The sequence below is a fragment of the Canis lupus genome, chromosome 11, assembly GCF_011100685.1.
Source record: "Canis lupus familiaris isolate Mischka breed German Shepherd chromosome 11, alternate assembly UU_Cfam_GSD_1.0, whole genome shotgun sequence".
Classification (NCBI taxonomy): domain Eukaryota; kingdom Metazoa; phylum Chordata; class Mammalia; order Carnivora; family Canidae; genus Canis; species Canis lupus.
The window spans coordinates 20107394-20129525 of NC_049232.1; the positions used below are offsets into that span (position 1 = coordinate 20107394).

Sequence of the window (22132 nt, forward strand, 5' to 3'; positions counted from 1 at the left end):
GTAGGGCTCCCCGCATGGAGTCTGCTTATCCCTCTGCCTGTGTCTGTGCCTCTCTCTCTCTGTCTCTCTCATGAATAAATATATAAAATCTTAAAAAAAAAATTATACTCCACACACAAAAATGCTGAAGAGAAACTATTAGTTAAGGTATTCAGCATCTGTACACCAAAAAACATACAGAAGAATAATCATAGCAGCATTATTCTTAGAAGTAAAAAATTAGAAACAACCCTTTGGTTGGAAACAATTCCCTATCAATAAGAGAATGGACAAATCAATTATTGCATACTCACACAATGAAATACTACACAGCAACAACTACTGCCACATGCAACAAAATTATTAAATAAATCTAACACAAGCCAGGCACAAGATTTGTGAGTACAACATGGCTGTATTTCATAAAGTTAAACAGAAAAAACTAATCTACAATATTAGAAGTCAGGATAGTGGTTAACCTCAAAAAAAGTAAGGGGGGAGTGAAGCAGGCTTCTAGGATACTGGTAAAATTCTGTTTTTGCACCTGGACGGTTAGAGAAGTGTAGTCACTTTGAGAAAACTTACTGAGTTGTTTTATGATCTACAGATTTTTCTGTATACATGTTAAACTTCAGTACATTGTACTTTTAAAAGTGGAGGAACAAGATGACAGCAATGGGATAAATTAAAAGAAAACTCAACTGTTTGGAGCCTCCTACTGTCAGTTGAATTTGCCAATTATAACCCCTCTAGGGATCCCTGGGTGGCGCAGCGGTTTGGCGCCTGCCTTTGGCCCAGGGCGCGATCCTGGAGACCCGGGATCGAATCCCACGTCGGGCTCCCGGTGCATGGAGCCTGCTTCTCCCTCTGCCTGTGTCTCTGCCTCTCTCTCTCTCTGTGACTATCATAAATAAATAAAAATTTAAAAAAAAAAAAAAAATAACCCCTCTAAATTCTACACCTAAAAGACCCCGAACCTTATCAAAGTAATCACCTCTACAATATTCAGTTTTCATGATGTTGCACATATTACATTATGTTGGCTTAAGCTTTACAACACAAAAGTAAAATAAAAACCCAAATATAATTCTAAGAACTATTTAAAATATGCTGCTACTGAAAAGTACCATTAAATTATGGGTATGGGGGCAGCCCGGGTGGCTCAGCGGTTTAGCGCCGCCTTCGGTCCAGGGCGTGATCCCGGAGACCCAGGATCGAGTCCCACGTCGGGCTCCCTGCATGGAGCCTGCTTCTCCCTCTGCCTGTGTCTCTATGAATAAATAAATAAAATCTTTAAAAATAAAAAAATAAATTATGGGTATGATAACCGGGAGGTATTCAGGAGGGAAAATATGTAAATGGCCATTCACTGCAGTATTATTTCTAACAGTTAAGGATGGGAAACAATCCATTCATCAATGGGAGATTGGTTAAATAAACCATTATACATATTCAATAGATTACACCACAGCTGTTAAAAAGAATGAAGAAGATCTCTGTAAAGCAATATACAGTGATTTCCAAATGAAAAAAGGTGCCAAATAGCGTGTAATAGCACAAATCTTTTTCAGAAGAATGAGAAGATATTATATATACATATACGTTAACTAACATTTTCAAAAAGAAATAATGGAATGAAATGAAAACTATATAAAATGGCTATATAGAAGGAATAAAATAGAAAAAAGAGATAGGAATGGAGACTAGAATTATATAGATGACTTCATTTTATAGTTTTAACTTTAAAATCATGTTTTGGGTAAAGTTTTAAAAATTGAAACAAAAAAGCCATCACTTTTAAATAGTGAGTTATGTCAGGGAAAACCTCTGCACACCCACATGCACACACTTACATATTATGAATGTGTTAAGTGGCAAGGGGGCAAAGTATGAGGTGTTAAAGAAATAAATGGATCTAACCTATTTCTTGAAAATCAGACCATTTCTGCCACTAAAAAAACAAAAGAATAAAAAATAACAAACTGTTTTAAAAAAAAAGTCAAAACAATGAAATTTTCCTTTAAATTGGTAAACATTGATCTCAGAGAAAAACCTGCCATTACTCATTAGATGTATGACTACTTTAGATAAATAACCCAAAACAGAAATATGTGTTAAATGAATTAGAATTCTTTCAACTCAGTGACTATTTTTATTCATTTGTTTACTCATCAAATATTTATTGAATGTCTTCCATTAGCCAAGCACCAGGAACAGAGCACTCAACAAGTCAGGCAAAAGTTGTACCTTTACTGAACTTACATTCTAGTGAAGAATATATATACATAAACCAGCAATCACAACACAAGAAAATTACTGTCCTGACAGGAAACATACAGGTTCTACCGGAGCTTTCAAGACAATTATATTATAGTTTTATTACTCTAAGTAATGTCCAAACACACGAACCAGATTATTCTCAGGAAATATCAAGCAATCTAATTTGGAACCTACAGCAAGAGGAAAAAATTACAAAGACTAGAAGGAGAAACTGAAGGGTGAGGAGGTGTGGGAAAGAATTCTAACATTTGAGTGCCTCTCATGCCATTTCACCCTCAAAACAACTCTAATACCATAGGTGCCATGGAATCTGGGGTTATCTCTGTACCATTCACTCTCCAACTCAGACATGTGCACACACACCCCACCTTTAACTCTTCTCAATATTATATACACAAAAACCACTGGGGCAGGAATCTGAACTCAGATCCAAGCTCTAACTCAAGAATAGACTGTATATGCCAAGTTGAGGAGTTTTAACTTCGTTAAAAATAGAGGCAGTGGAATTCACATGTCTGAATTCAAATATTAATTTCATCACTTACTGTGTGACCTGGGGCAAGGTTTTTTCATTTCTCTGTGCCTTCATTACCTCATCTATAAAATAGGAATAATCAGACCTACTTTATAAAACTAATGTGAGAATTAATACTAAAACAGTAGTTGGCACAGAACAATCCCCTATTAAGTAAGCAACAGGGAGACAATGAAAATTACTGAGTGATTTGATCAGAATTATGGTTTAGGAAAATCAATGTAGCAGAATGGCACAGAAGGCAATACAAAAAAAGGGCAGTTCTAGCAAGTCTTTCTGAAAAGCATTAAAGGTCTGAGATGATGACCATGGAAAATGCAGAACAATACTGCAGAATTTGAATAAAAAGGACTTAACCAAACATAGCAATCAGACACAGAAAAGAGTAAAGCATGATTTTCTGATTTTCAATTTGGTAGACTAAGAGAATGGTGATACCAGTAACAGAAGATCATGTGAAGATGGTTTAGGACTTCTTTAAATAAAAGAGATTCTGCTACATTTTACATTGGGGTTTTTTTATACAAGACTTTCCTAAAAGATCAAGTCAGAAGAATTTAAAACAATAATTACTATATCAATAAGAAATGGAATCCAAGTCTTTTTTTGTTCTTAGTATTTTATGATTTATTAGTTCTATAAAGATACTATGATAGATCTCATTTTGTTCCATTGGCTCTCCAACTCTCTTCATGGTGTTCTACTGCCTTTTAAACAGCTTTACAGAGATATAATTGAGATACAACAAGCTATACATATTAAAGTGACAGTGTGATAATTTTTTTAAGTTTTTTTTTTTTTTTAAATAATCTCTACATCCAACAAGGGGCTCAAACTCACATCCCCAAAATCAAGAGTTGCACGCGTTTCTGAGAAAGCCAGCCAAGCTGCTAAGTTTTGGCACATAAATACACCATGAAATTAACCATACAAATCAACATTATAAACATATACATCATGCCATCATGCCCAAAAGTTTCCCTGTACCCCTTGATAATTCTCTTTATCTCTGTTGGCTTATTCACTATATCTCTTTAATTATTTCATTGTTTTAGTCTTGCAAATAGGGTTTCTTTTTATTTTTTTTTAATAAATTTTTATTTATTTATGATAGTCACACACACAGAGAGAGAGAGAGGCAGAGACACAGGCAGAGGGAGAAGCAGGCTCCATGCCGGGAGCCCGACGTGGGATTCGATCCCGGGTCTCCAGGATCACGCCCTGGGCCAAAGGCAGGCGCCAAACCGCTGCGCCACCCAGGGATCCCGGTTTCTTTTTCTTTAAAATTTCTTTATTTTAGGGCAGCTCAGGTGGCTCAGCAGTTTAGCGCCACCTTCAGCCCAAGGCCTGATCCTGGAGACCCAGGATAGAATCCCACATCGGGCTCCCTGCATGGAGCCTGCTTCTCCCTCTGCCTGTCTCTCTCCCTCTCTCTCTCTGTCTCTCATGAATAAATAAAATCTTTTAAAAAAATTCTTTAGAGAGTGAGAGTGTACATGCACATTGAGTGGGGGACGGGGAGAGAGGGAGAGAGAACATCAAGTCAGTCCTCACCGAGCACAGAGCCTGATGTGGAGTTTGACATCATGAGATCATGACCTGAGCTGAAAGCAAGAGTCAGATGCTTAACTGACTGTGCCACCCAGGCACTCCTGCAAATAGGGTTTCAAAAGGATTTGTAGTACGCATCATCACATTATAGTCTACCTCCATTTGAAATGATACCATTTTAAATATGGTATAAGAAGTTTAAAACAATATATTTCCTTTCTCCTCTCCAGGCCTTGGAACTATTGTTGTTATACATTTTTATTTCTATGTTACAGCCCCTATTATATATTGTGATTATTTTTGTTTTAAACAATTATCTTTTATATAAGCTCTTTTTTTGTGCAGATCTTAGCTTCTTTATGATATCATTTCCTTTATGCTAGAATGGTTTTCTTTCCTATTTCTTATATGTGAGACCTGGCTGTATTGAATTCTTTCAGCTTTTGTTTGTCTGAAAAGCTCTTTACTTTCATTTTGGAAAATAATTTTGCTGGGTATAGAATTACGGGTTGGCAGTTCTCTTCTTTCAGTACTTTAAAGATATTGCCCCATCTCTTTTGGCTCACAATGGTTCTTATAAGAAATCTGTTGTTATCCTTCTCCTATCTCTGGTTTTAGAATTTCCTTTTCACTAACTTCATTTTTTTAAAGATTTTATTTATTTGAGATAGAGAGCGAGCACAAGTGCAGGCCTAGAGAATAGAGAGAAGCAGACTCCCCACTGAGTAGGGAGCCCGATGCTGGGCTTTATCCCAGGACGCTGAGATCATGACCTGAGTCAAAGGCAGCTGCTTACTCAAGTGAGCCACCCAGGTGCCCCTCTTTTCCAATAACTTTGAATAATTCTATTATCATGTACCTTCATGTACTTCTCTTCATGTTTCCCATGCTTATGTTTGTTTAAATTCTTGGACCTTTGCGTTTCTACTTTTAATCAAATCTGGAAAATTTTTTGACCATAAGTGTTTCAAATATCCTCCCATTTCCTTATCAGACTTCACTTACCATCTATTAAGTTACCGGAGTTTGTCCCACAGCTTAACCATGCTTTTTTATTCTTGAAGTATAACTGACATACCATATTGTATCAGTTTCCTATGCTCAACAGTGACTTGAAATTTTTACACCCTGCAAACTGATCACTGCCATAAGTTGTTACCATCTGTCACCATACAAAGTGAATACAATATTATTGGATATATTTCCCACACTGTACATAACATTCCCATTACTTATTTTATAACTAGAAGTTTATACCTCTTGTTCCTCTTCACACATTTTGCTCCATGCTCTCAACCCCCCTTCCCTCTGGCAATCACTACTCTGTTCTCTTTATCTATGAATCTGGGTTTGGTTTTGTTTTGTTTGGTTTGTATTTGTTTTTTAGATTCCACTTACAAGTGAAACCATGTAGTATTTGTCTTTCCCTACCTAACTTATTTCACATAGCAGTGTACTCTGAAAGTCCATCAGGGTTGTTGCAAATAGCAAAACTGCATTATTTTTTATGGGTACAGATTCCACCATACACGCATGCACACATGCACACACACACACCCATCTTTATCCATTCAGCTACCGAAAGACACTATTTGTTTTCAAACCTTCACTACTGTAAATAATGCTGCAGTGGAAACAGGGGTATATGTATCTTTTCAAATTAGTGTTTTTATTTTCTGATCTTTTGAGAAACCTCTACACTGTTTTCCTTAGTGATTGTACTAATTTACATTCCAACAATGCACAAGGATTCTCTTTTCTCCACATCCTCTCCGATACTCTTATCTTTATTTTAGAACAGTCATTCTGACAGGTGTGAGGTGACACCTCAGTATGGTTTCTTTGCTTTGTTTTGTTTCTTTGGAGACAGAGAGAGTGAGTATGTATGTGAGAGTGGGAGGAGACGGAGAACCTTATGCAGGCTCCATGCTCAGTGTGGAGCCTGACACAGGACTTGATCTCATGATCCTGAGATCACAACCTGAGCCAAAATCAAGAGTCAGTGCTTAACCAAGTACGTCACCCAGGCACCCCACTCACCATGGTTTTGATTAGCATTTCCCAAGTATTACTGAGTGAGGTTAAGCATCTTTTTATATGCCTGTTTGCCATGTGCATATCTTCTTTAGGAAAGTGCCTATGCAGATCCTTAAACTGGATTGTTTGGGGGGTTTTTTTGGTGTTGAGCTGTATGAGTACTTTATATGTTTTTGGTATTAACCCCTATTGAATAGCTGTATCTTCTTCCATTCTGTAGGTTGCCTTTTCATTGTATAAACAGTTTCCTTCTCTGTGCAAAAGCTTTTTAGTTTGGGGATCCCTGGGTGGCTCAGCAGTTCAGCGCCTGTCTTTGGCCAAGGGCGTGATCCTGGAGTCCCAGGATGGATTGAATCCCACATCAGGTTCCCTGCATGGAGCCTGCTTCTTCCTCTGCCTGTGTCTCTGCCTCTCTCTGTCTCTCTCATGAATAATAAAAATATTTTTTTAATTTATTTATGATAATCACACAGAAAAAAAAAATTTTTTTTAAAAAAGCTTTTTAGTTTGATGTAGTACCATTTGATTACTTTTGCTTTTATAGCCCTTGCCCTTGGAGTCGGATCCCAAAAGGCACTGCTACAATCAAAGTCAAGAAGCTTACCATCAGTCTTCTGCTAGGAGTTTTATGGTTTCAGGTTTTACATTTAAGTCTTTAATACATTTTCTGTTAAATTTTGTAGGTGGTGTAAGACCGTGGTCCAGTTTTATTCTTTTGCTTGTAGCTGCACAGTTTTCCCACCACCATTTATTGAAGAGACTGTCTTTTCCCCATTGCATATTCCTGCCCTTTTGTAAATTAATTGGCCATATATGTGTGGGATTATTTCTGAAATTTCTATTCTGCTCCATTGATCTATGTGTCTGTTTTCATGCTGATACTATACTGTTTTGATTACAAAAGCTTTGTAATATTGTTTGAAATCAGGGAGTGTGATGCTTCTAGCTTTCTCCTTTCCCAAGATTGCTTTGGCTGTTAGGGGTCTTTTATGGTTCCATACAATTTTCAGAATTATTTGTTCCAGTTGTATGAAAAATGCCGCTTGTATTTTGGTAGAGACTGTATCAAATCCATAGATTACTTAGGGTAGTATGGATATTTTAGCAATATTAATTCTAATCCATGGAGCATAGAATATCTTCCCATTTACTTACATCTTCTTTAATTTCTTTCATCAGTGCCTTATAGTTTTCAGGGTATAGGGCTTTCACCACCTTGGTTAAATTTATTCCTAGGTATTTTATTCTTTTTTGATGCAACTGTTTTTTTTTTTAATTTTTTTATTTATTTATGATAGGCACACAGTGAGAGAGAGAGAGGCAGAGACACAGGCAGAGGGAGAAGCAGGCTCCATGCACCGGGAGCCCGACGTGGGATTCGATCCCGGGTCTCCAGGATCGCGCCCTGGGCCAAAGGCAGGCGCCAAACCGCTGCGCCACCCAGGGATCCCTTTTTTGATGCAACTGTAAATGGATTATCTAATTTTTCTTTCTGATAGCTCATTATTAGTGTATAAAATGCAATAGAAAAAATAAAATAAAATGCAATAGATTGCATATTAATTTTGTATCCTACAACTCTACTGAATTCATTTATTAACTTTTTTTGGTAAAATCTTTATGATTTTCTATATATAATATAAGCCATCTGCAAATAGTGACAATTTTACTTATTCCTTTCCAATTTGTGTATACATAATTTCTTTTTTGACTAATTATTATGTGTAGGCCTTCCAATACTATGTTAAATAAAACTGTGGAGAACGGGTATCATTGTCTTGGTCCTGATCTTACAGGAAAAACTCTCAGCTTTTTGCCACTGGATATGGTATTAGCTGTGAATTTGTCATATATGACCTTTGTTCTGGTGAGGTATATTCTCTCCATACCCAATTTGCTGAGTTTTCATCAAATGGATGTTAAAATCTGTCGATTTTTTCCCCTGCATCTATTGAAATGACATTTTTATCTTTCATTTTGTTATTATGTTGATAAATTTGCAGATGCTGAACTATCCTTGCATTCCTGGAATAAATCCCACTTGATCATGGTGTATGATTCTTTGTATATATTGCTGAATTTAGTTTGCTAATTTTTTGCTGAGGATACTGGCCTGTAATTTTCTTTTTCTGTGGTATCTTTCTCTGGTTTGGTATGAGGGTGAGCTGGCTTCATAAAATGAGTTTGGAAGCATTCCCTCCACTTCATCATTTTAGAATCATTTAAGAAAGACAGATATTAAAACCTATAAAGTTAGGTAGAATTCAGGTAAAGCTGTCTGATCCTGGACTTTTGTTTGTTGGTAGGTTTTTGATTACTGATTCAATGTCCTTAACTATCAATGAGTCTATTCAGCTTTTCTATTTATTCATGAATCAGTCCTGAAGTTTGTATACTTCTAGGAATTTCTCCACTTCTTCTAGCTTGTTTGACTCATTGGTATATAATTGTTCATAGTAGCCTTTTATGATTTTTTTGTATTCTGTATTATCAGTTGTAACATCTCATTTTTTTTTTTTTTATGAGAGTCACAGAGAGAGAGAGAGAGAGGCAGAGACACAGGCAGAGGGAGAAGCAGGCTCCGTGCACCGGGAGCCCAACGTGGGATTCGATCCCGGGTCTCCAGGATCGTGCCCTGGGCCAAAGGCAGGCGCCAAACCGCTGCGCCACCCAGGGATCCCACATCTCATTTTTTTTTTATTCATGTGAGCACTCTCTCTTTTTCTTAGTGAGTCTAGCTAAAGGTTTGTCATTTTTATCTTTCCAAAGAACCAGCTCTTTAGTATCACTTATTTTTTTCTATTGTCTTTTTGCCTCTATTTCCTCGATTTCCACTCAGATCTTTATTTCCTTCCTTCTACTAAATTGGGTATCACATTCTTTTTCTCCTACTTTGTTTAGGTGTAAAATTAGATGGTTTAAGATTTTTCATGTTTCTTGAGGTAGAAACATGAGCTTTATTGCCATAAACTTCCCTTCTATAACCACTTTTGTTGCATCCCAAATATTTTGGTATATAATTTGTGTTTTCATTTGTTTCTAGACATTCTTTCATTTCTTCTCTGATTTCCTCAATGACCAACTGGCTATTGAGTGGCATGCTGTTTAACCTCCACATTTTGTGGTTTTTCCATTTTTCTTCCTGTAATTGATTTCTGGTTTTATACTGTGGTTGGAAAAAAGTTGATAAGCTTTCAATCTTCTTAAACTCATTGAGAATTGTTTTGTGGCCTAATGTGATCTATCCCAGACAATGTTTCATATGGACCGGAGAAGAATATGTATTCTGCTACTTTTGGATGAAATGTTCTCTTTATCTCTCTTAAGTCTATCTGGTCTAATGTATCATTTAAGACCAATGTTTCCCTATTTTGTCTGACCTGTCCGCTGATGTGAGTGAGGTATTAACATCTCCTACTATTATTGTATTGTCAATTTCTCTCATTAGGTCATTCAATATTTGCGTTATATATTTTAGGGCTTCTAAGCTAAGTGCATATATATTACAAACGCTCTGTCTTCTTCATAAATTGACCACTTTAACATGTATTGCCCTTCTTTGTCTACTATTACATTATTTATTTACTTGAGAGAGACAGCGCGCGTGCACACGAGCACACAAGCAGGGAGGTCAGCAGGCGGAGGGAGAAGCAGGCTCCCCAATGAGCAAGGAGCCAGACGTGGGACTCAATCCTAGAACCTAGGGATCATGACCCAAGCTGAAGGCAGACAACCAACTGAGCCACCCAGGCATTCCTATTACATTCTTGTTTTAAAATCCACTTTGGTAAGAGTATATGTACATCAGCTTTCTTTTCATTTCCATTTGCAGGAATATCTTTTGCATCCCTCTACTCACAGTCTGTGTGTATCCTTATTCTGAAGTGAGTCTGTTATAGGCAGCATACAGATAAGTCCTTTTTTTAAAATCCATTCAGTCACTCTGTGTTCTGACTGGAGAATTAGTTCATTTACATTTAAAGAAATTACTAATAGGTATGTGGCTTGTTGCCATTTCATTGTTTTTTGGCTATTTTGTAGTTCCCCTCTGTTCCTTTCTCCTCTTTTCCTCTTCACTTGTGGTAACTTTCTTGATAACTTTCTTTAGTGTTATGTTTAGACTCCTTTTTCATTTTATTTTGTATTTTACTATAAGTTTTGCTTTGTGGTTACCATGAGGTTCACATATAACATCCTCTGAATATAAGTCTATTTTAAGTTGATATATTCCAAAACTATACATTTTATTCTCCCCACAATGTTTTGTTTTGGGTGTTGTAGTTTATATATTTTTACTTTAATCTTTAGGTAAGTTATTGTAGTTTTAGTTTTGTCTCTTGACTTTCATGCTTTTATAAGTGATTAAACCACTACCTTTACTGTATATTTACCTTTTCCAGTAAGATTTTTACTTTGCTATGCTTTTTTTTTTATCATTAATTAGTGCCATTGTCAGCTTAAAGAAATTCCTCCAATATGTCTTGTAGAGTTGATTTAGTGGTGATGAACTGCATTAGTTTTTCCTTATCTGAAAAATTACTATTCTAAAAGATAACTTGCCAGGTAGAGTATTCTTGGTTGCAAGTTTATTCCTTTCAGTACTTTTGAATATGTCACATTACTCTCTTCTGGCCTAGAAAGTTCTGCTGAAAAATCTGCTAATAGTGTTATGGGGTTTCCCTTGTATATAAAAAGTTGTTTTCTCTTGCTGCTTTAAAGTATTTTTAAATTTTGACATTTTAATTATAATGTGTTTTGGTGTGTCTCTTTATCTTACTTGGAACTCTCTAGGACCTGGATAGCTGTTTCCTTTCCAACACTAAGGAAGTTTTCATCATTATTTCTTCAAGTAAGTTTTTTGCCCCTTTCTCTCCCTCTCCTTCTAGGACCCCCATAATGTGGATGTTACCCTGCTTGATGTTGACACAAAAGTCCTTAAGCAATCTTTCCTTTTTAAAATTATTTTTGCTGCTGTCTAGGTGAGTTTCATTGCTTGGTCTTCCAGTTCACTGATCCATTCTTCTGCTTCATACAGTCTGCCACTGAAACCCTCTAATATATTTTCCAGTTCAGTTACTGTATTCTTCAACTCTGTGACTTCCATTTGGTACTTTATGTTTTCTCCATTTTTTTAAGTTCTCACTGCATTCATTTCCTTCCTGACTTCAGTGAGCATCTTTATAACCATTACTTTGAACCTCCAGATTACTCACCTCCATTTCAGTGAAATCCTTTTTGTTGTTTTAGTTGGCTCCACACTAAACATGGAGTCCAGTGAAGTGTTTTCCTGAGGTTTTATCTTGTTCTTTTGTTTAGAACATATTTTTAAATCTACTCATTTTACCTGGTTCTGTTTATTTCATTGTATTCAGCAAAACAGCTACCTCTCAAAGTCTTGAAGGAGTGAGTGGCCTTTTGTAGATGACCCGTGGGGCCCTGAAGTACAATCTCCCAGCAACCAGAGCTAGGCACTCAACGGGCACCCCTAGTGTGGGCTGAGCAAAACAGCCAGCTATGACAAAGCTGCAGCTGCAATGTGGGGACTGAGGTGCACTTGCTCAGCTGGCTATGGCACAGAGGGGCAGGGTACTTTTCCAACCAGCTGTAATGTAACTGCAGCTCAAGGGGGTGAAAGATGCTTAGAGGCTGGCTGTGACATGGCACATGGGAGTGGGGTGCACCACCCTGTGCTAGCACGTTAGAAGGAAATTGCCAAAATGGTGCCCACCAGTGCTGGCATGAGCAAGGTAGAGGACAAAAGTAGCCCCCACCAGCAATTGTGTTCCCAGAGAGTCTCAACAGGTCCCTGTCTTTCTGGTGGTCCTTTTAAGATTAAACATTAAGGCTTTCTCCTTCATATATGATCTAGGCACTTTTCAATCTGTTCATTTTTTGCTAGGTCCTAGGGCAAGTAAGTCTGCGCACATGCCCTTGAAGAGCAGGTTCTCCATTCTTTGGTTCTCCTGAACATAGGCCCCACTGGTCTTACATACTGGGGGCTTGTTTCTATGGTGCAGGATCCAAGGGTTACGGTACCTGATGTAGGGCACAAAAGTCTTGCTCCTCAGGGAAAGATTTTTAAGATCCCTCCTGATTGTGGGTCACCATACCTAGGTGCAGTTTCTGGCAAGAGAATAGCCCTGTTTCTCCTTGTCTCAATGTGGTCCTTTTTTCCTTTGTTGTGGAGGCACTGTTCATGTAGTCTTCAGAACTTTTTCAGAGGAAATTATTCCAATTGTAGCTGCAGATTTGTTGTGTCCATAAGAGAAGATGAGTTCAGGATCTTACTACACCTATCTTAAACTGTCCCTTTGAAGTCCAAGTTTTATAAATATTAAAGTTATATTTTTCAGTCACCTATTTTCTTTAAATAAACGTGGTTCTGAAACACAAATCTAATACTACTTAGAGATAGAAAAGCAAAACAAATTAACAATAAAACATATTTGCATTTCTTACTGCAAAATCAGACTCTTAGGACCAAACACTGCTACCAAAAAGCATTAATATGCAATTACTTACAATTCTCAGCTTTTCACTTTAATAAGAAAAATATGATTCCTCAGAACTCTCTGTAAAAAAAATATTAGAACCTTCTACTATTTCTAATATAGAGTTAAAGAAGAGGTGGTATTTTTAAATAAAAAATGTCCTTGAGAATGCAATAAATCTTTAAAATTAACACTGAAAAAACAAAATTTCTGAAATACAATCCTTACCAACATTGAAAATATTAAAAAGCCAGCTTAAGAAATTCAGAAGCTTGGGGCCCCTGGGTGGCCCAGTCAGTCAAGCATCTGACTCTTGATTTCAGCTTGGGTCATGATCTCAGGGTTCTGGGATTGAGCCCCATGTTGGGCTCTGCACTCAGTGTGGAGTCTAGATGGGGGACTCTCTTCCTGTCTTCCTCTGCCCGACCCCCTACTTGCACTCACGCTTGTATGCTCTCTCTCTCTCAAAATGAATGGATAAAATCTTTTTTTTTTTTTTTTTACATGTTTATTTGGCAGAGAGAGGGCACAAGCAAGAGGAGAAGCAGGCAGAGGGAGAGGGAGAAGCAGTCTCCCTGCCAAGTGAGCAGGGAGCCCAACATGAGGCTCAATTCCAGGACCCCAGGATCATAACCAGAGCTGAAGACAGACACTTAACCAACTGAACCACCGAGATAAAATCTTTAAGGAGAAAAAAGAACTTCAGAATTGTAAAATGTGATAAAGAATCAGAATACTGAAAGTGAAAAAATAACACAGTACTACACACTATTTCTCCTATGGGAAAAAAAGAGCTTTAGCAGTGAAGCCATTTATCACCTCGCATTTATTCCACATCTATCTCATGTTCTCCCCTAAACATGCCCCCCCCCCCACATATACACACTAACATACAAATTAAGGTTACTACTTATCTCCAACTTGACAAATCAATAGGTACTTTTCTGTCATCTCACAAGACCTGTCAGCAACCAGCATACAGAAAACAGTTAATTACACCATCATTTTTTAAACACTTTCCCTTTGGAACTTTCCTAACACCACACATCCCTGGCTTTCCCAGTGTTTCTCTTGCCATTTTCTTCTTTTTAGACTTTCCTGTCCTACATCTGTACATTTTAAGTTTCCTCAGAGCAAAGCCTTGTTCTTTCCAATACCCTATATACACCTTTTCTTAGACTGATCTCATCCCTTCCCTTAGTTTTAATACTGACCATAAGCTATCTCCAGTCCCAACTCTACTGTGAATCAACCTCAGCTATGAAATCTACATTTACTTTGTTAAACCATCAACTGGACATCTCTAAGTGGGTATCTCTAACTAGCAAATAAATCTAGACCAAATCCCAAAAGAGAACTTTTTGACTCTCTCCCTCTGTGCTTGAAATTATTTCATATATTCATTCTATAAATATTTACTGAGCATATGTTCAGGCACTGCACAGTATACCGGCACAATGTGAACTTGGGGGAGACAGATGGTAAATTATAAAATGAGCTATGAAGAATATAAAACGTGTGTGATACAGAACAGAAGAGAAGGCTGCTACTTTTGTTAGGCTAGTCAAGACATGTTTTCAGTCTTATATTCTCTCCCTCAAAAAAATGGCATCTATCTAGTTTCAGCTAGAAACCTACATATCCATTTCCTGCAAACAATCCAACAGGTGGATCTACTGGGTTCTAACTCCAAAATCCACCTTGAAGTTAAAGAGAACTCAAGCAAGCAAAGAAGAGAGATATGGACAAATAATGATAACTGTAATAGATGTCACAGAAGGAAATGCATTAAGCTATGGAAGAAAATTCCAGTGAAACCTAACTCACTCTGAGAGAAATAAAAAAAGGCTTCCTGGAGGAAAGATAATTAGAATAAGTCCAGATGATCACTACAGAAAGCTAAACCAAAAAAGTACAGAAGACTATGCCAAGAACAGAGAACAGCACAGCATGGCACATCACAGAATCTAAACCATGTCCAGGGCAATAAAATCATAGAAGAGAAAGAGAGGATTAATAAAAGTCCAAAAGAAAGCAGAAGTTATCAAAGATTAAAGAGATCATGTCACAATGCCACAAATATCAACTTGAAAAGTCTTCTACTGGCCAAACATGGGACCATTTGACTATAATGTATTAAAACACATTAAAACCCAGAAGCTTGTGATGATACTAAAAAATGACAAAGTGAAAACCCTCACTAAACAACTCATTATAAAATATTCTGACACACTACAAAGGTAAACAATGAAACTTATATGCTACATTTCCTATAGCAAAGAGTAGCCAAATGGGTAGTAAGAAAAATTCCTTCCAGGAAATAAATGCAGGAAGAATTAAACAACCAGAATATTAGTATTTTACAACCCCTAACAAAATAATGGATTCAGACAATAATCAACAAAACATGCTTACGCCATTAGGGAAAGGGTAATCTTATAAGAATAAAGCTGATACAAGTTACCAAACCTAGCATCACTACAGGGAGAACGAGACACCATGTAACTCTAATGGGTAGGATATATACAACAAATATCTATGGGATATTTTTATCAAAAAAAAAAAACAAAAAAAACCTAAACCTGAATCTAATACAATAACTACCAACTTTCTGGAAATAGAGTAAGTTATAGGACTGGTTCTCAAACTTGAGCATTAGAATAACCTAGACAAGGCTTGTTAAAACACAGAATACAAAAAAAAAATAATAAAAATAAATAAATAAAAATAAAAATAAAACACAGAATACTGGGAAGCACTGAATTAGAAACCATTATGAAGCAAATAACCGCATAAAGAATGTGAGAAATTTGTAAAGAAAATAACCCAGTTTCAACAAGAAGTCATATTTTAAAGGAGGGTGGGGGAGAGAAACTGTTACAGAATAAAAATTACTTAAGCAACATAATCACAAATATAATATGCAGACTCTTTAAAGACTCTAATTCAAACCTGGGCTCCTGGGTGGCTCAGGGTGTTAAGCATCTGACCCTTGATTTCAGCTCAGATCATGATCTCAGGGTCATGAGCTGGAGCCCCATGTCAGGCTCCATGCCAGGAATGCAGCCTGCTTAAGATTCTCTCCCTCTGCTCCTTCCCTAATCCCTCCTCCCCTACCATTCTCTCTTTCCTCCTCGCGCCCCCCCCCCCCCCCAAAAGACTCTAAGTCAACAAATCTGGTATAAAAAGACATCTTGAAACAACTGAGAAAATATTAATATAGTCTAAAATGATCTTAAGGAATTTCTGTTAAGTATAATAATAGAATAATAGCTCTGTTTTCAGAAATGCCCTTATACTAATTTAAAAAGAAAGGAAAAGGCTAGACACTTTGCAAAAGCCACACAATACAGTAGCACTTTAAGGAGTTTGGGCCTAAACAAAATGGTTTTACACATAGGCATGGAATCATCATAGTACAACTTTTGGTTCCTGAATGCCATATGCTAAGCACTGCATTAAGTACTTAACATGATTTCTCTCTGAATCCTTAAAATTACTCTGTAATGCATATATTAAATTCTATACCATTTTGCATGCTGATCATAATCAGAATTTACTTTTTTTAAAAGGATAAAGTTGATAATAATTTGGAGCAAGACAAAAGTAACGGAAAAAAGAACAATTAAGAGTTTGTTACAACAGGGTAAGAATTTCTGGTACAGACAGTAAAAGCAAATGCTCGTGCATTATGAATAAAACAAACATACAGCATCTTTTTAACAAAACATGAATTATGTCCTATAGACATTTAACTCTAAAACAAACTTCTTCATCAAATTAAACTTTTCCCCAAGAATTTTATTTTTAAAGCAATCATTTTATATGTATTGCAGTTACTGGACTTACACTTAATTCTTTCTTCCAAAATAGCCTGATAGAGAAAACATAAAACAGTATGTTCTTCTAGAAAGCACCTTCTTTCCCAAATCCTCAAAAATATGAAAACAAATTACTGTTTTAATTCTATAAATTACTGAAATGATACCCCCTGTGATATCCTTCATATTCATCTCCAGTTCAAGAAGCTTAGGTTAGACAAGCACACAGAAATCTAGATGGTAACGGTCTTAAAAGTGAAAACTGAAGGGAAGGGGGTGATTCCTGACCTTCTTTTCCAATGGGGTAACCAAGAAAGACATTATTTTAAGGCTTCTAAAGCTTCATTCGTATCAAAAGTCTCTCCTACTCTAGAGCCCTACTGTGACTTATTATCACTGGGCCTGTATATAGTGCTAACTCTAGGAACTGACTCTTAGACACCCAGCTAGGAGTTGCCAATGGCCATGTCCAAGTCAGATTTAACAACTTAAACTGACTAAAACCAAAGCAAACCAAAAAAGGATTCTAGAAAGGAGAGCATGGTACACTGGAATGAAATTTTAATCAACTCTAAAACCAGTTACATCATTTGTTATTAGGGAAATACAAATTAAAATCATAATAAGAGGTGTGCCTGTGTAGCTTAGTCTGTTAAACTATGGGCTCTCAGTTTCAGCTCAGGTCATGATCTTGGTGTCGTGATATCCAGCCCTGTATCCAGCTCCATGTTCAGTGCAGAATCTGCTTGGGATTCTCTCTCCCCCTCTCTCCACCCCTACCCGCTCATGCGTGCTCTCTTTCTAAAATAAATCTAAAAAATCTACACACATGGTAAGATTCCACTATATCCACTAGAATGGCTATAATCCAAAAGACTCAAAAACGTTCAACATGGTAAATGTTGCTAGGTGTTCTTCACAATATCAAAAAAAAATCTTTATTAAAAAAATTGACTAACAGATACCAGGTATTGGAGAGGATACGGAGCAACTGTACCCTTCAGACAGTGCTCATGGGAATACAAAATGGTACAACTACTTCAGAAAAGTTGGGCAATTTTTTTTTAAGCTAAGCATATACTTACCATGTGACCCAGCAATCTCACTCCTAGGTAACCACTGAAGAAAATGAAAACACATATCTGCATAAAGATTTGTACACAAATGTTCACAGCACCATTGTTCATCATTACCCAAATCTAAGAACACTCAAATGTCTACTGATTGGTAATGAATGGATAAAGAAATTGTGGTATACCCATACAAGGGCATCTACTCAGCAGTAAAATGGAAGGGATTACTGGTAAGCGCAACTTAGATAAATCTCAAAAATTGTCACTCTGAGTGATAAGCCAGATGGAAAAGACTATAAACAATATGATAACATCTATAGGAAATACTAGAAAAGTCAAAACTTCAGTCATTAGAGCAGATTGGTGCCCGCCCTCAGTGAAATGGGTGAAGAACTGACTACAGAGGGGCTTAAGGAAGCTTCTGGGGGAATGCTGTGTTTTAAAACAAGTTCTTGGGATACCTGGGTGGCTCAGCGGTTTAGCACCTGCCTTGGGCCCAGGATCGAGTCCCGCATCAGGCTCCCTGCGTGGAGCCTGCTTCTCCCTCTGCCTGTGTCTCTGCCTCTCTCTCTGTCTCTCATGAATGAATGAATGAATGAGTAAATAAATAAAACAAGTTCTTGTGGGGGTAAGTGTTCTAAAACTTCACTGGGGTGGTGAGTACAAAACTGTATACACATATAACAAAATTCACAGAACTATGCACTTATAATGGCTTAATTTTATTGTATGTAAATTATACCTCAATGAAGTTTAAAAAAAAAATACCTGAGTTACCAAGATTTGCAAATTACTAGCTGCATGATGTTAATCGGTTTTCATTTTCTCACATGTACACTTGTACACATTTTTTTCTTTTTTTTTTTTATGATAGTCACACAGAGAGAGAGAGAGAGAGGCAGAGACACAGGCAGAGGGAGAAGCAGGCTCCATGCACTGGGAGCCCGACATGGGATTCGATCCCGGGTCTCCAGGATCGCGCCCTGGGCCAAAGGCAGGCGCTAAACCACTGCGCCACCCAGGGATCCCCATTTTTTTTTTTAATCATTTTTTTTTTAAGCAATCACTTCTAAATGGTACTGCACTTACTGGGCTTATACATAATTCTTACTTCCACTGGAAAAAGGATCAAATGGTTATCTACACTGCTACTTGCTCTATCTCTCAAGGTTGCGAAATACCACATGCGATAACTAATGAGAAAGTGTTTTGACAACTCTAAAATAGTGTTACACAACAATATAGTAGGCTTTACATTTTAAAAAAATTGACATGAAAATGTTTTCTCATATGAGCGACTTGAGACCCTTGGAAACTTGAGTACCTCAAAGTCCATCTTTGCCCAGAAATAGAAAGCCTAATCAAATGTCACCTTTTCAATATCCTAAACCTGCTTTCTACTGACTCTGGATTTACTGGATGTCTCAATGTAGTATTATCCAGACTACACTTTCATTTTTCAGAAGAAAATCAGTAAAGAAATATTTTTTTTAAAAGTCATCATTAGATGAGCATAGCAAGACATTTATTTCCCAGGGGAAAAGACCTAAACCTAGAAAATCTGTTTTACTAAACATCTTTCCAAGATGTTTACAGTGAGATTTTTCTTCCTCTAATCGCCAGTTTTCTCTCCACTTACCACTGCGATTCCACATGTATTATTGAATGTTTAGTAATATGACCTGCATTACGGAGAGAGAGTGAATAATTTTAAGAATATGAAAACCTTTTACCAGTGTGGCACAGTCATTTCAAACTTTTGCCTGTTGCAAAATTTAACAGACTCTCATTTTTTCCTACTACTACTGAACTGGGCTCCTACCAGGTTTGAGTGATATGTGACATTTAGCCTAGTTATATATACAAGTTTCCACACCGCAGCAAGTATGAGAGCTATGTGAAAGACATCATCTCTTGTTCAAATGCGTTTTGGCGACTAAATCCACCTTAAATTCATGGTTCTACTACATTTTCTTACAATTCTAAGTTTTTCTACCAGCAACAGGTACCGCAAACAAAAATTAATAAAGCCTGTTGTGCTATCGTTTTCAATTTTTAGAGACTCCCTTCTGGTAACAGTTGTAACGGGAGGATTCCAATGGTCAATTCTAAGGCCGTGTTCCGTTTGGTTCGGTCCTGCTCCAGTCTAGTCGGTAGTAACCATAACCTCTTGGGTTTCGCCTTTCTCAGTAAGACCGCTCGCTCCGGTAACTGCACACCTCCAATATTAGCTTCCAAGAAACCTGAAAGAACGGCACCTTGCCTACTCGCTCCTCCAGTCTTCCACCCTCCGAAGGTTGGCCAAAACGTGCAGCTCTCCCCCCACGACAGCAAGCGAGCTGGAATGGAGCACCCGGAGGGCGACGGGTCTCAGGGAAGAGGGGAGAACTTCTGGGCCCCTCTCCAGGACCGGGGCTGAGGTCCAAGGCAGCCCGCTCGCAACTCTACTCGCTGCCAGGAAGGCGTATGGACCCCAGCTCAGGCCGCGGGGCTCGGGGGGAAGGCAAAGCCGCGCGTGGCAGCGGGGCAGGACGTAAACAAACCGACGGCGAGGAGGGGGAAGGGGCCGCTGCAGGGATGGGGGTAGTGGGGCGAGGAGGCGGCGCTCCAGCCTCCAGCGCAGGTCCCCCGCTGCCCAGCCCCTCCCCGCCGAGGCCCAGGTCCCGGTCCTGCGCTGCGCTGCCGCGCGGGCACCACACCCGAGGCCCCTGCACATCTGGAGCCCGGAGCCCACAAGGCCCTCGGCTCCGCGCACCTCCCCCCGCCCCGCCGCCGCGCCCCGCCGCCCCGCCGCCCCGCCGCCCCGCGGCGCCCTACCTGAACGCGCAGTCCGGGTCCCGCGCGTCCCGACCGGGCGCGCCCAGCCCGCTCCTCTTGCTGAAGAGCTTCTGGAACAGCGTAGGGGCCATGCTGACCACGGCCAGACCAGGCTCGCTCCTTTGGGCGCTTGCTAGGCCCCCGCTCCTAGAGCCGCCCCGCCACCCCCATGAGCGCCTCAGTCATATGACAGAAATTAGTCACTTCAAACGGCCACGGCGCGCGGGGCGGGGCGCGAGGCAAGGCCGGCGCCCATTGGCTGGCGGTGAGCCGCATCACGTGGCGGCGCGCGGAGCGGGGGCAAGGCGGGGGCGGAGGGCGGAGCCGGCCCCCATAGGCTGACTAGTGGATTCCCTCACGTGGCAGCTCACGGGGCGGGGTGTGCGCGGAAAGAAGGCGGGGGGAGGCGAGGTGGCTGGGAAGCGGAGGGGGGAGCGCGCTGGGGTCGCAGTTCTTCGTGACGTTGTCTGCTGCTCTCCGAGGCTACAGCGTGGTGGCGCGGGAACGACGCCCGGTACTTTGCAGGAATGCAGGCGGCTTCGTCCGTCTTCCTGCACCCACGACAAAGAGATGCTCAGGGCTCCACTGGCAGCCGGCCGTCCCCGCCATCCCCTCGGCGGGCGCAGGGCCGAGCCCCGCCCCCAGCAGACCTAAGGCCGCGCTCAGTGCGGGCCGCCACGGATGCGGGCGCGGGGCTGGACGGCGCGGGGCGGGTGCAGAGCCCGGCCCAGGCACTCGCCACAGCTCTGCGCTCCGGCAGGGAAGGCCTGGGCTGGGGACTTCGGGCCGCCGCCTTCAGTGTTTGCCACTGGCTCCTCGAGCCCCGACAACAGGAATTGGCCTTTTCTGAGAACTGAGGATAGGAGGTTTAGATTTAACACTTAAGCTGTATCTCAACGTCTGGGTGTACAGGGAGAGAGGAATTCGACAATGGAACTGTAAACAAACGGGTCTGATGCGAGGAAGACTGCTTTCCAAAGGAAAAAAAGAAAAAAAAACATTGCTCAAAAATGACTTTTACAGTCTTAGTAAACCCAGGACCCCCAATTTTATCAGGGTTCCCATCAAAGTGATGTTGTAAATTTTCACCATTTATTCACACACTCCCCCTACAGAATTAGGAATTTGTTATCGGGGGATAAAATTCTCGGCATATATGGATGTCAGGAAATATTTTTTTTTAATTTTGAAATTTTCATTTAATTAGGCAGACAAACCAAATTCTATTTTCCTTGAGTGGCTACTGACCCACACTAATTTGAAGCTAGAGTTTAAACTTTAAAATAAGTGGTGTAATACAGAAAAGAGAAAACAAATAGACTGTGTATCTGAGAATTTCAGCAACCAACATGGTAAGTTTCACCCAACTTGATGAGGTCAGATTTTTTAAAGCACTACTTATAGACGATTAAGAAATTTATTTTTTCAAGATTTTATCTATGTATTTATTTGAGTAGGGGAGAGGCAGAGATGAGAAGCAGACTACCTGCTGGGCCAAGAGCCCAATGGGGCTTAATCCCAGGACCTTGAGATCAGGACCTGAGCCAC

At 39.4% G+C, this 22132-nt stretch overlaps 1 protein-coding gene across 5 annotated transcripts in view; it reads right to left on the reverse strand.

The window, feature by feature from the left end:
* FNIP1 (folliculin interacting protein 1) overlaps positions 1-20784 on the reverse strand; it is a 155207-nt gene extending 134423 nt beyond the window's left edge. For 3 of the 5 annotated variants that reach the window (XM_038552083.1, XM_038552085.1, XM_038552082.1), the window contains exon 1: positions 20585-20783. In XM_038552083.1, the coding sequence (XP_038408011.1) occupies positions 20585-20676 (92 nt within the window). In that variant the 5' untranslated portion in view covers positions 20677-20783. Of the gene's footprint in view, positions 1-20584 lie in introns of all 5 variants that reach the window. The other 2 variants (XM_038552088.1, XM_038552089.1) reach the window with 2 other exon arrangements.
* Between the last annotated feature and the right edge of the window lie 1348 nt (positions 20785-22132).